The 15417-nt window shown below is 35.4% G+C and overlaps 1 protein-coding gene across 8 annotated transcripts in view; it reads right to left on the reverse strand.

The window, feature by feature from the left end:
• DENND1A (DENN domain containing 1A) overlaps positions 1-15417 on the reverse strand; it is a 189836-nt gene that overhangs the window by 66368 nt on the left and 108051 nt on the right. For all 8 annotated transcript variants that reach the window (XM_082775626.1, XM_082775623.1, XM_082775625.1 and 5 more), the window contains 2 exons: positions 13390-13491; positions 5973-6098 (listed from right to left, as the gene is read on the reverse strand). In XM_082775626.1, the coding sequence (XP_082631752.1) occupies positions 5973-6098; positions 13390-13491 (228 nt within the window). The remainder of the gene's footprint in view (positions 1-5972; positions 6099-13389; positions 13492-15417) is intronic.

Consider the following 15417-nt stretch of genomic DNA (forward strand, 5'->3'; position numbering starts at 1 on the left):
AATTCCCAAGGCATTCAAGTTTGTACTGATTTCTATTTGAAATTCTCGTTCAATGTGAAAGCTGCAGGTTATACAGAATAATACAACTGTCTTACACTAGAAATATCATCCACTGGCAGAATCACCATAACACCACTAGTTTCTTCGAATAGGTCTGCTTCATTATTAACATCTTAACGCTTCAGTAAGTTCCCAACTACTATTCCATATGTTTTAAACGTAATTGAAACACAACAATGGATGTTTCAAACCACAACAACATATTTCCTTAGTTCGATACAGGGAAGCAGATGATTTTATTCTTGTTGGAGACATCACAAAACAGAACAACAATATTTTCCAGGAATCTGCAAAAGTTAGTTACTGGCCATAACTTCTCTGACCAAAAGCAAATATTCAATACAAATGTGTGTGTGTACGCACACACACATCTCAATAAGATGTGAATCAATAAGATACTAAAAACATTTTTCTATATATTTTTCATTCCAACATTAATTTAATAACATCCACACGAAAAAAATAATTACACTTTTAATACAATCACAGCTCCATTTACCATCTTGCTCCCCACTCCTTTTAAACTTGCTTTGTTTAGAAACAGAGCAGAGCTTGATAGTTAACACCGTTATTACTTCATTCTGATTCATTTGCCAACAGGGAGAAGGGCCTCTCAAGGAGAGCAAAGAAATAAAGGATTTCATCGGGCAGACTTTGAGAGAAGGGTGTGAGCCAAATAATAAGGAATACAGTTCTCACTACAAGTATTGCAACTATATTAATTATTTCACCCCCTCAGAGACATTGCCACAAATTAAAAGACTGGCACATACTGGGAGTATGCACAGGTGTTGCCACTGAATAAATCCAGTATAAGATATGGAAATTAGGAATAACTAACATATTCACAATCCAGCAAAATCGGATCTATATGGATTATATAAATGAGACAAAGGTCTAGCTTTGGGTAATATGACAATACAAGCAAGAAATCGTTTCACAAAGAATGCAGAGTTCATCACCCTAATGGCTAGATTAATAAAGCCATAATCAACCAGATCAGCCCTTTAAAAAGAAATGATGGCATCACGATTCAAATCCAAATGCACACCAAAATCTTTCACATAGATATGTCTTTTCAGTTGCGTATCAGAAATAAAACAATTTACTTCATTTCACATTGTATTACATATACCTCTAACTTCAGTATATCACGTATACTGAGTCATGAAAGATACCTAATTCTGCAGTATCTGCAGGTAATAAGGAGTTATCAACTCAAGACAGCAAAGTTGAAAACTACCTGCAGGAGCACTTAGCTGCTGATATCTGCTTGGATTATTAATGTTAAAATTAGGTCCCCTTATCCATTAAAAAGTAGCAGCACTGCAAAAGAAAATGATAGAAAATTTCACTTTACAGTGTATTTATAGCAATGAAATACGGACAGAAGGAACCAAGATATGGAAACTGAAATACCTGTTCAGATAATACAGATTCTTTAAGTGCAAGTAAACAAGCACTTCAAATCTGTCAGGGGAAAAAAAAAAAAAAAAAAAAAAAAGGAAAAAAGAAAAAAGAAAAAAGAAAAAAAGAAAAAAAAAGAGTTATATTCCTCACACATAATGCCTGTTGCAAAGTTCACTGCAGTGACCACATATCCGAGGAACAGACAGCAAAGCTTGTCATTGGAGAAGACTGTATGTCAAGCTTGGAGTCTGCTGTTAAACTACGCTAGGTGAAGAAAAGGATCTAATGTGGCTTATGTTACCTACACACTGGCATGACAAACCTAAAACTAGTTGATGCTATTCTATCATACCCTACATGCTACCGCTTGTAGTGAATCTTCGGAGTGAGCTTACCTTTATCACAGATGTTACGATGTTTCTTAACAAAGATTGTCTGTGAAAGAAAACCAATGAAACGTTGTCTCTAACCACTAGGTGTCAGCAGAAGAAAGTGCACAGTCAACAACTTGGATGCAGTTAACAGGTCTCATTTTTCCTCCCCAGTTACCAATATACACAACTCTTAAGTACTGCAAACCACCTTTACATACAGACAATAATTATACTGATATTTCTACTGCAGATGAGTTGATTTTGTAAGCTAAATAATTAAAAATGAAAAAAACATTCCTTCCACAAACAGCAAAAAAATAGGAATTTTAAAAAAATTATTCAAGTGAAGAAAATGCTCACAATGGTGTGTCATTGGTAAAGATTTAAGTAACATTCTTAAAATTAACAATCTGCATCAATACAGCCAAAGTAAACACACTGCTTCTAATGTGTTTTATTGTACTTAATAGCAAGAGGTTGTGGAGACCATAAGTACACCACATGTACTAGGTTCACTTCCATACTTCCAATCTGGCTTAAAGCAATTTGCAGAAACACCTGCACACAGTAGGAAACACAAATGAATCAGTTATTTTGTGACATAAATATTTCTGATTACAGTTGCAGTTTCTATTAGCTGGATATGTGTTTCCATGCAAAAACTCTAGCTACTGAAGTCCTCAGGAAGTTCACAGTAACAGCAACTCCTTCCTTGTCAGTGTACTGGTTTGAAAATTCACTGTTACCTTATTATCTTTGCATTAGAAGCTCCCAAAGAGAGTAAGACTTCCTAATATGCTTAAATATAATATGAATTTAAAGTCTGCTCCATGACACATTCTGGGCCTACACAGAATAATGAAAAATAACTTCACACCATTTATCCTGGAAAGTCAACTCACACCAGATGAGATGGTCTACATAATTAAATTGCCTTATGAAAACTATGAAAGGAGGCAAAGCTGCTGCTGCTTTGAATTTATTTCCTAATTATCAATAATTTTAAAGCAACAGTCAGATTTCTTGAGTTACAGGGCATCAAATGCAACAAACTACATCATGTGCAGCATTGCTTATGTACTATACTTACAAGAAGATGTGAAGGCAATAAGAGAAAAAAAATCACAATGGAAACACTTGAAAATATCGTGTGTTCTTCTCCTATAAGCTACATCTTCTATTTACTTTTCTATTTGTCTCAGACATAAAGATTCTATTTGCAACTGCTTATTCTGTAAGTTTCAAAAACATTTTTTCAATTTTTTAAAAAAAGTAAATGATGACACCCACTGTGGTCTTTGTAGATTCTTATGTATTAATGGTTATCAACCTGTACACACCTGAGTATTCCTCCACTATTGAACAAGAAACTCATTTCATATGGAACAATCACAATTGTGTATTGTAACTCATTTGAACACCTGTTAGTATATTACCACACACACAGTAATCTGAGCTGATCAGATGACAAGAAGAAACAAACATAACTACTGTGCAGAAAATCACATTATGTGAGAGCAGAGAATACTGCAAGTATTCTGCAAGTGCGGCACCCAGAGAACAGCACACCAGAAAACATAGTGCTTTAAGTTCCAGGATGCATTACAAATTGTCAGTTACGATGCTTTGGAATTATTGCATTTTCTTTTGTGAAATTAGCAAGGACATTTTCTAATAGCTTTGCGCACTATATGCTATTGTTTGGAGTTTTGCTGCACCTTCTTCAGAATACACTGTCCAAGGGTTTTGATCTAACTTTTATATGTGATGTTCCCAACAGCAACAATAGTCTCTTACTAACTGCATTCACTGTTGACATATTCTAAAATGGAAGAGAAGTGTATGGCAGTTGTGTGACCCACCCAATACCTTACAGAGTATCCGTGACAGAACTGGAAACGGAATGAAGGTTAGTTGATCCTGACATGTTCAGTACATGAAACACTTGCCATGTTTTGCAAATTACCTTTATATAAATCTTTATATTGCAATTTATAAGCAGAAATTAGACTTTTAATTTATAACATGACTTTTGAAATAAAACTTTGAAATTTTCCACTTCCCGATTCTTAAAATGAGATTTTATGATACGTATGTGCAATCGTATTTACATGTTTTCTTTGATGGAATCATAAGCGAACTAAACAACCTCTGCTTCCTCAGGTTAGCTGCAATTTCTAGAGAAGTGCCATTGTCAAATGATTTTGAATGTTCATCTTTAGCATTCAGCCTTCAAAATACCAGATGGTATTTCCAGAAAAGCAATTTAAATTTTTATTTTTCTTCATAAATCCCTTAGCTAGTTAATCTCACACATATCCAGGCAAAGCATACACCAATATTCCCAGAGTTGCCTGGCAACTACTGGGAGGAGCATCAGAGCACAAGAAGGCCTGCGTAAAGGATGGGAAGTCTCCCTGACATCTTTGTTATATATGTGGACAACGGTTTAAATATCTGCCATTATTTCACCTTAAATACTTCAAAAGCAAAACACTTATACTCAACTATATGCACACACGCCAATGCAATTTATTTTTTCCACACACACTATGTGCACATCTCCCCAGTAAGAAGTGGAAGGAATCACGCTGGCTTCAAAAGTTGCTTTGAACCCCGAATATTACTTCTTGGAATAATGCTTATTTAGTGGTGATAACTGGACTGTTTAAAATTCAGACTGAACTATTTTTCCCTTTGTCTTTAAAGATAACGTGTAAAACAAACTATAACAATGAAGAGACTTTAGTGATGGAAACATCCTCAAACAAACAAACAAAAAACACCAAAAAACTACATCAGCAGTCCAACTTCATTTCTTTTAACATAAAGATTAAAATTAAGTTTATTAATGAAGAGATCTGGTGTGCAGACAAATAATCTTCACAGAAAAGCAGAACGCAAAATACACCTTTTCTCAAACAGTAAGCCTTCATTTTTCCTCCATTCATTTAGCCTCCCCACTTACACTCAGAACTCATCTTAGCAACTCCCAATGGCATTCAAGTTTCTCTTCTGCCTCCAGAAGTTTGCAGATGAGATGACAATATTAAGGTAAGAGTATTTTTCCCCTCTACAGAGATTTCCTGAAGCAGACATTGGTCTAAGCAACAGTAGTTCAATTAAGCCTTTGAACACCAGACTGGGATTTATCACTACATTTGACTTGAACGTTGCATTGGTATTGCATTGGTTTCCCTTGATTTAGAAATAGGTAGGGAAACAAAAATACTTGGAAAATTCTGAAAATACTCCATGCATTACTCCAATACAGTTAGTATTTTTAATTCCCCCTCCTTGATTTTCTGGGACATATCTCATGAATTAGACCTGAATGTTCATCATACCCTTTACCTTGTCTTTCTCTAACAGTTAATGTACACACTTCACTAGGAACCTCCTACATAAACTGTAGCCAAATTGGAATGTTACAAAGCATGAGGAAATACATGATTTTGGTTGGACTGACTTCTACCGAAATCCCTGAAGTAAGCCTGGAGCACATGCCTCACTAGAAGCAATAAAACTGGGATCAAGCACTGAAAAGAATTTCCCCCACTCAGATGGAACTGAATCGTTGCTAACTAGGGATTAACTTTAAACTAGAAGCGTAAGACTGAATTTTCCCAACAGTGATTTATCATCAGTGGTTAAAACTGCAAATAGTCCTTATATTTCTGTAAAAGCTCAATTTCTTTACTAATTTTTTATGTCCTTAAACTCCAAGATTCCACAGACTTTCATGTTTCAAATTTACGCATATATTGCGTACAAATAAACAAATCTTTTATTACCTTTAAAAACAATATAATGAATACCCAGGTATTGCAGTGAGAGAAAAAGGTGAACTCTGCATTAGCCTCTTGTAATCATTAATGTTTTTAACAAATTTCTTCTAATTTAATTATTTTCTAAAAGAAGTAACATCTGTCCCCCTCCATAAGAGTTTTTCTCCTTATGTGATCTATCATTTGTTGCATCTCTTTCTTTTTTGGAGGCTTGAACACTGTTTCCAGTAATGGTCAAACAGACAGCCACAATATCAACTTTAGCAAGTGGATTATACAACGTGAATCCCTGTTATCTTCCCCCTCTCCTGCTATAGATGCTTACTAATTTCTTACTTACAGGTTCTATTTTCAGCGCATTTCTGTAGCTCCCAAAGAAAGATGCTTGTGCTTTTAGAAATGCTCTTGCAACACCATCTCCAGTGGTTGTAGAGACTTTCTTCAATCTGCTCTTTAGTGCAGAAACCTGAAATCACATAACCAATTTAGATTACTCTCATATCACAAAGCTTAACACTTTGGGACACAGCTAAAAGTAAAAGCTCTCACCACAGCAGCAAATTGTAACAAAAAGAGACACTGTGAATTCAGACCTGAATTCTTCTGTCCTAAAATCATTACTCTCTCAGCTAAGATACGATGGATTCTATTCAAAAACCAATAGGAAGATAAAAGCTTCATTTCAACCTTCTCTCCTACTTAAGACGGGCCACTAACATGCTGGTAGGTACTATTTTACAGTTAGCCCATGAAATTCTGTGTCATTCTTGATTAGAATCCAGGAAAGAATTTTAGCTAAATTAATTAAAACTTCAGACTAATAAGGATCTACTATTTTTTTTTTTTTTTTACTGATATCAAAATGAAATTTAATAGTGAAAAAAAAAACACACCTTCTCTTGCAAATAGAATTCTACAAGTATTGTACATGCACCTCAGAGAGCTGGCACAGAAACTCTTCTAACCAGGCCATCCATCACCAACAAAGCTAAGCTATTTAAAGAAAAAACTCCAAAGGTCTTGAAAATTTGCTTATCACAAGCATATGCCATGTATTTTAGGGGTATATTCCCTTGTATTTTAGAGACTTAATGCAAAATAACGAGTTTTATTTATGCCTTTGGCAGGTTCCCTTGGCCTGCACCTAGCTGCCCACCCAGCCTCTCTCTCACTCCCCACCTCAACAGGACGGGGGGGAGAAAACACGATGAAAAGCTTGTGGGTTGACATAGAAACAGGGAGATCACTTACCAATCACCATCACTGGCAAAAATGGCGAAAATTAATTTAATTTAGCCTCTTCCTCAGGCTCAACTCCGCTCCTTCATTCCCCACTCCTCTACTTCCTCACATGGCACTGGGGTTCAGTCAGTCCGTAACAGCCCTGCTTCCACCCCTTCCTCCTCACGCTTTTCCTCTCTAGTAAGGGTTTTGCCCTTTCTTAAATACGCTTTCCCAGAGCACCGCCGGCCCTGCTAACGGGCCCAGCTGCAGGGCTGCTGTGGAGCTGGCTGGAACCGGCTGGAACCGGCTGCGTCCAGCACAGGGCAGCCCCGGCCTCTCCTCACAGAGACCCCTGCAGCCAACCCCTCACCAGGCACCCAGCGCAGCGCAGGAAACAAAACCCACAATTTTAAAGAAGTCTCAAATTAACGATGACATTCTGTCCTTCAAAACAGTCAACATGAAGGTTTTTTCTTCCTGTTTCTCCAAAGATCTGAACCACCTGTGTGTTGGATGATTCTTCTCTTAACCTTCGTAGCCCGTCCACTCCCACAGTGGAGCTGTTTAATTACCTCAGCACTCTGAGGTGCACTTCAGATGAACACAGCTGCCCCATTACCTTTTACACAAAGACACTTACCAGTCAAACCTTGGCAGATATTACACAAATTCATTTCTATGCAGACAAAGTTAAAATTACCATGATCCAGGTTACCTGAATATTCTTTGCTTTCTGTGTTTGCCCAAGGCTTAAGTTTTAAGGCTTATCCAATACTGTTCTCTGTACTTCAGAATTTCTCATACATGCAAGAAGGTTCGTGGCTTGATATCTCTTTTCTAATACTTTGAGCTCAGTAACTACTGAAGTAAGGTTGTGTATCTATATATTATTGTTAGTGACAGCATTTTTCTTTTCCAAACACAAGCTGTGAAAAGAGATGAAAAACCTTTCAAAGACTTAACATCAAGCTTGCTGTGTCTGTGCTGCAGCAGTTATGGGTTTGTTAAATCATTAACAAATAGTTATGTCAGCAGCAATTTTTTAGTATTGGAGACAGAGCCAGAACAAGATACATTTTCAAGACAGATCGTACAGAACACAGAGAAATACAGAAAAAGCAAGCTGGGCATTCGTTCTTGAAATAAATTCACCTGTTTCTTTTAGAGGACATGGTTGCATAATGTGCAAAGCTCAAGAGTGATGGGATATCTTATGCAAAAGGCAGGAAGAAGTAAGAAATTTCAAAAGAAAAGCAGAAAACCAGGAAGCTCCTGGTCATCTTGATTTGCAGAAGAACACGACTCCACAAATACCCATATTATGAATTTAACAGAAATAGTTCTATCAATAATCAGCAACTCTTCCTTATAACTCAAATGTTTTTCTGAAAAACTCCATCAGGCCAGCTATATACTTCACACTACAAAAGAGACATCATAGGAGTATTTATATTTACAAAGTCAGGAAATTCTGCTCTAGGGAACACAACTAAATGTATTTCTGAGAATATGAACAATATCTCAAAATACACACTCATCGTTCAAACGTTCACATTAATTTCCAAGACCTTTCCACACCCCTCCTCCACCTTGTAACAAAAAACTTATTCCAGGATCATTCACATCTCCAAAATTGTAAGAAATAAGCTTTTCTGCCTCAGGGTTTTGCTATCAGCCTGCCCTTTAGTAAATTGGTTTTACTGAACAACTGCTCAAGTGCTTCAGTTTTACCCCTCCTGTAAGTACATCTCTCACTTGCTCCTTCAGTAGTTTGAGATTTGTGGAGGGCACTAAAGTGACTCCTCATCTCGCTGTATAGGTTTTAAATATATAAATATGGATATTTCTGATTGTGTTTACTAAAACAGTTCAAAAGAGATTTGCTTTCACTTCTTTCTTCATCTTCTGTTGTAGAAGGATTTTCATTACAACTATTCGGTACAACAGAAATAATCAAGAACATGTCCAGTATTGTTTATAAATCTGAATGCTGTGGCTTATGCCAATGATCCATGCATTAATGAGCCTATAAGCACAAGTTGACATAATACAGACTTATTACAGATAAACAGATTTATTATTTATAGATAAACAGATTTATTGGAAGGTCTTCCATGTCCCAAAATCAAGCTTACTGCTATTCAGTGAGATAATATCTCTCAAGGAGCTCTGTTATTCTCAAAACGTAACAGCTTAATCAGATTTTCAACATGTTTGAAGTTTGTTAATTTCCATGTTTTTAAGGGGTCTGATGATAGTTGTAGTGATGAAATATAACTTTATTTCCTGTATTTGCTTCAGTTAACCATTTAAAGGTAGTTCTTAAAAATGCAATGAAGTGTCTATATCTCTGAGTACCTTCCAAATCCATCCCAAACCTTTTTCAGTGATTTTCTTTAACAATTCCTGTGAAGAATTTGCCATCTATATAGGAAAAAAAAAAAAAAAAAGACTCCATTCTCAGTTGCGCAACAAACTAAAAGGTCAGAAAGCTAGTTACAGCCTTCTACTCCACAGAAGTAGAATAGTGATAGGTTTTTTTGGTAATTCCTTAGGCTTTCAGATCATTTGTTTTCATGTAAGACTAAATCTAACACTACATGATGTCTGTTTTATATACATACACATTTACTCTTTCAATCAAGTTTTTTGCAATAGGGATTTTATTTTTATTTATTTATTTATTAAATCGATGTTAACAACAACATATTGTTATTCTGAAGAAACTAGTAAGTTGGAAGAAAAAATTTTAATTTTCACTCTGGGATCAGTTAATACATAAGAAATTACACTACCCAAGCAGAATTCTGATTTTTTTAGAATTATGTTTTTTTCCTGTCTAAAGAAGTAGTAGTACTTTTATAAAAATAAGACTGTGACCACTCAATATCAAGATTATTTCTAGCCAAACAGACACATATACATACAGTCTACCCTTAGAGTGTTTTTAAAGAAGATTTTTATACTTCTGGCAGTTCAGGTTTAAAGGTCAGATTTAAACTATCACCATGTTTCAAAATGCAATCTGTGCAATGCAGCATAATGAAATGGTTCAGTAAAGGTGCTAGTGGAAATTCTTTTAATTAGGTCCAAGGCTTTTCAGTTGTCAACATGAATAAAGCAAGAAACATTCTATTGCAAACAGTGTAAGAAATAAAAATGGATTCACCTTTAAGAAAATGGTTTTGTTATAGAGTTGCAGTTTAGTACTTCTTGCTCCCCTGAAAGCAGTTAATTTCCCACTAAGTGGAAAAACAGTAACATAGGCTTCCTGCTTGTGGTAACTCGCTAACGAATGGACAGAACTAAATTCCTGACAGCCTAAAATATTCATTGACTAACACAAATGTGCAATACTAAAACAGCCATCAGATATGGAAGATCTGTTTGCTGCAGCCTACCGTATATTAGGCAATGCATCAGTCCTTCATTTAATAAAAAATACAAGTTGACAGAGTGAGCTTATGCTTTATTCCTTGTAATATGAAGCTCTGACTACAACTAAGCCTAGAAGATGACACTTATTTGGAAATACATGATAAATCCATAAGGGTTGCATAAAAAAAATTACTACCCCCTCTTTGCTATTCCTTGCAACACAGACGGTGGTGTAGGAGACTTGTCAGCAGCAGATGCACTTATTGTAATCACAGTCCTTAATAAATCTCTTTTTTTAATATTGACTATTTTAAAGGAAAGTAACTTCCCAGGGTGCTCTCAGGCTGCCAGATTTTCAGCAAGCCATCAGAAGCAGAAGGTGATGGAGGGACAGTTTTTCACATTTCAAATAGTTAATCAGTAACAGTAGTAAACACCTTGATTTTCAGGTACCTGCCCTGAACAATTCAGGAAATCTGACTGCTGGTATTGCTGAGGTGAATCAAGGCAAAGAAATGACTTAATCTGATTCTGCTAGAACTCTCTCAATACTATCCAGCTTCTGTGACACAAACATTAACTGGAAAGACACGTTACTGTAGCCCACGTTCATTTGGATACTAGTAGTGAAGGAGCAATGAATACTTATTCTAGATTGCTGAGAATCAACAGTATAGGTAGCGACATCACTATCATGAAACTTGAACATGACCCAATACTTTAAACTCCAGAATAATCATAGGACTTAAGGGCACTGTTTTACTTCATTTAAAAGGCTGAGGGGAGGAGAGGGGCTTTAAAATATTTCCACTGGATTAATGGATTAATTACCCAATGGCAAATGCATCACACAGATGTTTTTCCTCAATGCTGAATATAGATAGATTTAATTTAGCAAAATAATTTTTGTGTATATTCAGCAGTGCATGAATTACTTACTGTTCACATTAAGTAGCTGAACTGGCAGAATAGTTTGACAAAACAGCCATTTATGAGAATGAAACTGTTAAAGACATTTTTAGTTTCTCAGATCATAAATGCATCTAATTTAGACTGAGACCCATGGGGAGAGAGACTCCCAGAAACTCCCCATCCTCCCAGGGAAGTAAAAAATAAGAAAAAAGGAAAAAAAAAAAAAAAGTATAATGGATTGGCTTTACAGTCTCCCTGCTGAGATGAACAACTTGATCCACTTACAGTTCCAAACACATGATGCATGAAAGAACTGACAGAAATTCAATTCTTGCAAAGAAGAGCAGCTGCTCTCTAGTGGTCAAAGCCAAATATTAAGCAGTATGAAGGAAAGGAAAAGACCTAGAGGAGAATACTTCATTATCTAGGTAACTAAAATAATGAAACAAAGCTAAATAAGACATAAACACTGATCCCAAACATTAATTACACAAAGCAACACGATTCAAGTTTAGGCTTTGTTACAACAAATATTAATCCCAGCTGTATTTATATAGCAGTTGTGAAAAAAAATACACCATGTACGCTATTTGTGAGCCATGCCAGTTAATTGAATTTGCTGGCAGCACTTCCTCTGCTATGCTCCAACATCCTCCAAGATAAAATGTAGCTTTTAAATAGACCTGTGGAAAACTGAATCAAGAAATTTGAACTAATAAAACACAACTCTTTACTGTTATAAAAGTAAAGTAAAAGTAAATAATGAAAGGAAGGAAGTCTCTTAAAATTTATTACATTCCAAAGCTTGAAGTTCTGTGTTTATTGGTGAAGTCTCTTCTGATGTTCTACAGTGCGCCTACAACAGCTCCTTTAATGAAGTCTCATAAAATCTAATATAATACTTGATTGTTGACAAATCATATATATGTTTGAGGCCCAGCACTCACTGTACCCAGACATTTCTTACATAATTCCATGAAATTTACAAGTCTGTCATTTCCCGGGTTGTGGATAATGGCATGAGTGATGACCAGCTGGCAGATTTGGATGCTGGGAGTGAAATCAAAATGAAAAACTATAAAAAGCCAGAAAAATTCATGGAAGTAACTTTTATAGACTAAATGCTTGACTAAAGCCAAGATGTTCACAATCAAGATGGACCTTTTATCTACAGCTCACTGTTTTCGAAGAATGGATCACACCGCAGATCATAGAGAAATGACGGGATGTCACAGTAGGAGGCACTGGGTATTCACCATTACTTGAATTTTTTGTCAAATGGACCAGCTTATATTGAGCTCCCTGCATATCAATTTTATTTCTCAACTACACATAAAAGGTATAGATCTAACTGTCAGCACAATATTTTGAACTAGTAAAAGAAAGCCAGATTTTCCCCTGCCATTTTCTGCTAAACAGTCACCCTCTGGCTTAAAAATATCCTCTTACACCCTTATTCACTTTACCGCTCTTCCCCTTCAGCCTCTTTATTGAAGATGATTACTGTGGGAAGTAACAAGCTGGACATATTTATGTCCCATTAAAGGGATACATCAAGCATTTAAAAAACATTTCTATGAAGTTATTAAAAAATCAATTACCAATAACAAGTTTGAATGAGAAAAAAATAATTTCATAATTATTTGCATTGGGCGGTGCTAAAAGTGAGTATGAAATAGTCCATTTAAAACCATAATACAGGATATAAAATGTACAAAGTTTGTTAAAGCTCATCTAGAAAAAGACAGAAAAAAGACGTTTCTGTTCATTCAGAAACAAAAGTTAGTTTAAAATACATTTTTTTTTCATCTAATTGAAGAGATAAAGATGATTTCCAATAATACCTCAAAATAATGAAAAAATAAGTTTTGCTTTCTTTTTTCCTGTTCGGATATACCAAACACTGTGTGTTTTACATCTGTTGTGTCCTTCCCCTGCTCACCCCCAAAAAAGATTAACTCTTCAGATGACCTAAAACTTGATTGTGCTAATCCAAAAGTGGGCTGCTGCAACATTTCTAGCTTAGGAGATCATGAGCTAATTTTCATCAGGAGGCTTAAAAATATATCTGCAAATTTTCAAACATTATTTAACACTTCATAACAGAAAAGAACTGAGGTAAAGCAATTTACTTAAAATAACGAAAGTAACACAATGAGACACCTATATGTACAACTGAACAAGTAAAAAGTATTTACACTTTCAAGTAATGGAATGGTTGAATAAAATCATTTCATACATACCACATCATTAGGAAGGCTCTGAAGGTCATCAAAAGGGGTTTCCAGTGTGTTGGTGTCTACATTAAGAATCACTACATCTTCCAGGGCCATGCTTCTAACTTTCTAAATAGGAGCACATTCAAGAGAGGAGAAAGGAAGATATAAATATGGAGAGTTAAATCCTATGCATAAAGGACACGAGTGATAGCATAACATCATGGTATTACAAAACTCAACCCTTTTAAGTAACGCCAACATTCCTGTCTGTCACCACTTGTTTTATTTATTTATCTTACCATGTTGAAAAATCAACCCATAATTTGTGGACAGGAATTTCTAATGCTGTACATACTGAAATTTTTGAAACCACAGAGTTGCTGGTTGAGATTATTCAAGCAAAAAGTTATCACAAGCACCTCTACTAATGTTTATATTTACTCTGATATCCTGTTTGCAAATTTAGAAGCTTTTAGCTAAGTGAAGATTTTGAGTTCTTTTTGATTTCAGAAATTAATTTAAATAACAATAAATAGTGGCTTTTCCAGTAGGTATGAGCTGTATTAAAACAAAAATTAGATCTGTTTTCTAAATTCTAGGTTGAACCTTGTGTCTCCACTGCAGACAAATTGACAACTATTTAAGCCATGTTGACACTACAGAGGTTAAAAAAAACAACAACAGCAAATTAAGACAAAAGCTCCACCATATCCTGATCTTGTAATGTTAAGTGAATTTACATTTTTGATCCTGCTCCCATTAATTGAGATGTCTAATCTTCTTTAACTGTTTAAACCTTTGGTAACTACATACAGAAGTATAACTTATATCTTACTAAAGAAAAATCATTGAAACTTTTGACTAAATAACTAAAGGTATCAGTAATCTAAGCAAACTTAAGCATTGCCAGACTTTGTTTCCCTGCTTAAACAACAGTAAATGAATCACTGGTATGAAAGAGAACAATATTTATGTATTTATTTTAACACTTTTTCCACTAACAGCACAATTGATTTTTTTTTTTGACTAATTGTACATAGCTAAGTCCTTTTCAAATCTAGCTTTGTAAATTCAATCAGAAAAAGTGTAACTGCAAAATATGGTGATTAAGGAAATTTCCCACTGACACTGTAAACAAACATTCAAGTACCTAAATACCTACAGTACTAAATGAGAGTTATTGAGGAGGTAAATTAACAAAAACATACTCATTTTTTAATTAAGATTTTGTGGGGTGGGGGGAATTGTTTCCTTTAAAAGAAAGGAAATAAAACTCTAAAACAATGGCAACTTTGAGCCTTAGGCATCTAAATAATTACCTTCAGTTTTCCTCTGTCTATAAATAAAGCTGCTGTGTACTTAAAGGAGGGGGTGGAAATGCACCAAAAAAAGCCAACAACTATTAAAAAACACTTTGCAGACATTTAAGTTTAGGTCTTCCATGAGAATTTTCTTTGACTTAAATGGAAAAATGTTACTTTTAATGCTTTCCACACAAAAAGCCCAAGTAGTGCATGACAAACCAGGTACTTTCCTCTCCATTTCAGGAACCAAAGGTCACTCGCATGGCTGCATCTGATAAACTCTAAAGCAATCCAGGAGTCTTGCTCCTTCTAGGAGTCCGGAAGCACCAGACAAACTGATTTGCTCCTTCCTGTTTCAGAAAATTAAAAATCGCACTTATACTCAGAGGAGTCTAAAAAGCTCCAACAAAAAGGTCTTGCAATGCACTTAACCAAAGCCAGAAGCTTGTCAAAATCAAGTGCTAGTAGGACAAGACAGAAGGAATTAAAACCTTCTCTTGAATATTGCCAAAGAAGCAACAAATGTGCTCAAACTTGTCAATGAGTGTTTTTTTAACTTTGGTGGCGAATCTGCGCCTTCCCATCAGCACTACATTGGGCTTTTCTGTAGCAAAGTCCAGGCTTATCACAAGCTGGAATCTGCCAAGGAGCATAATACAAAACGATTCAGTTCACCATGCAAGGACTATAAATGCTTATCAATGTAATCACCTCCACATTTAGCCCTGAAATAACTGCATCTGAAAGG

This window comes from Aythya marila (genome assembly GCF_965140915.1).
Source record: "Aythya marila genome assembly, chromosome: 19".
NCBI classification, from domain to species: domain Eukaryota; kingdom Metazoa; phylum Chordata; class Aves; order Anseriformes; family Anatidae; genus Aythya; species Aythya marila.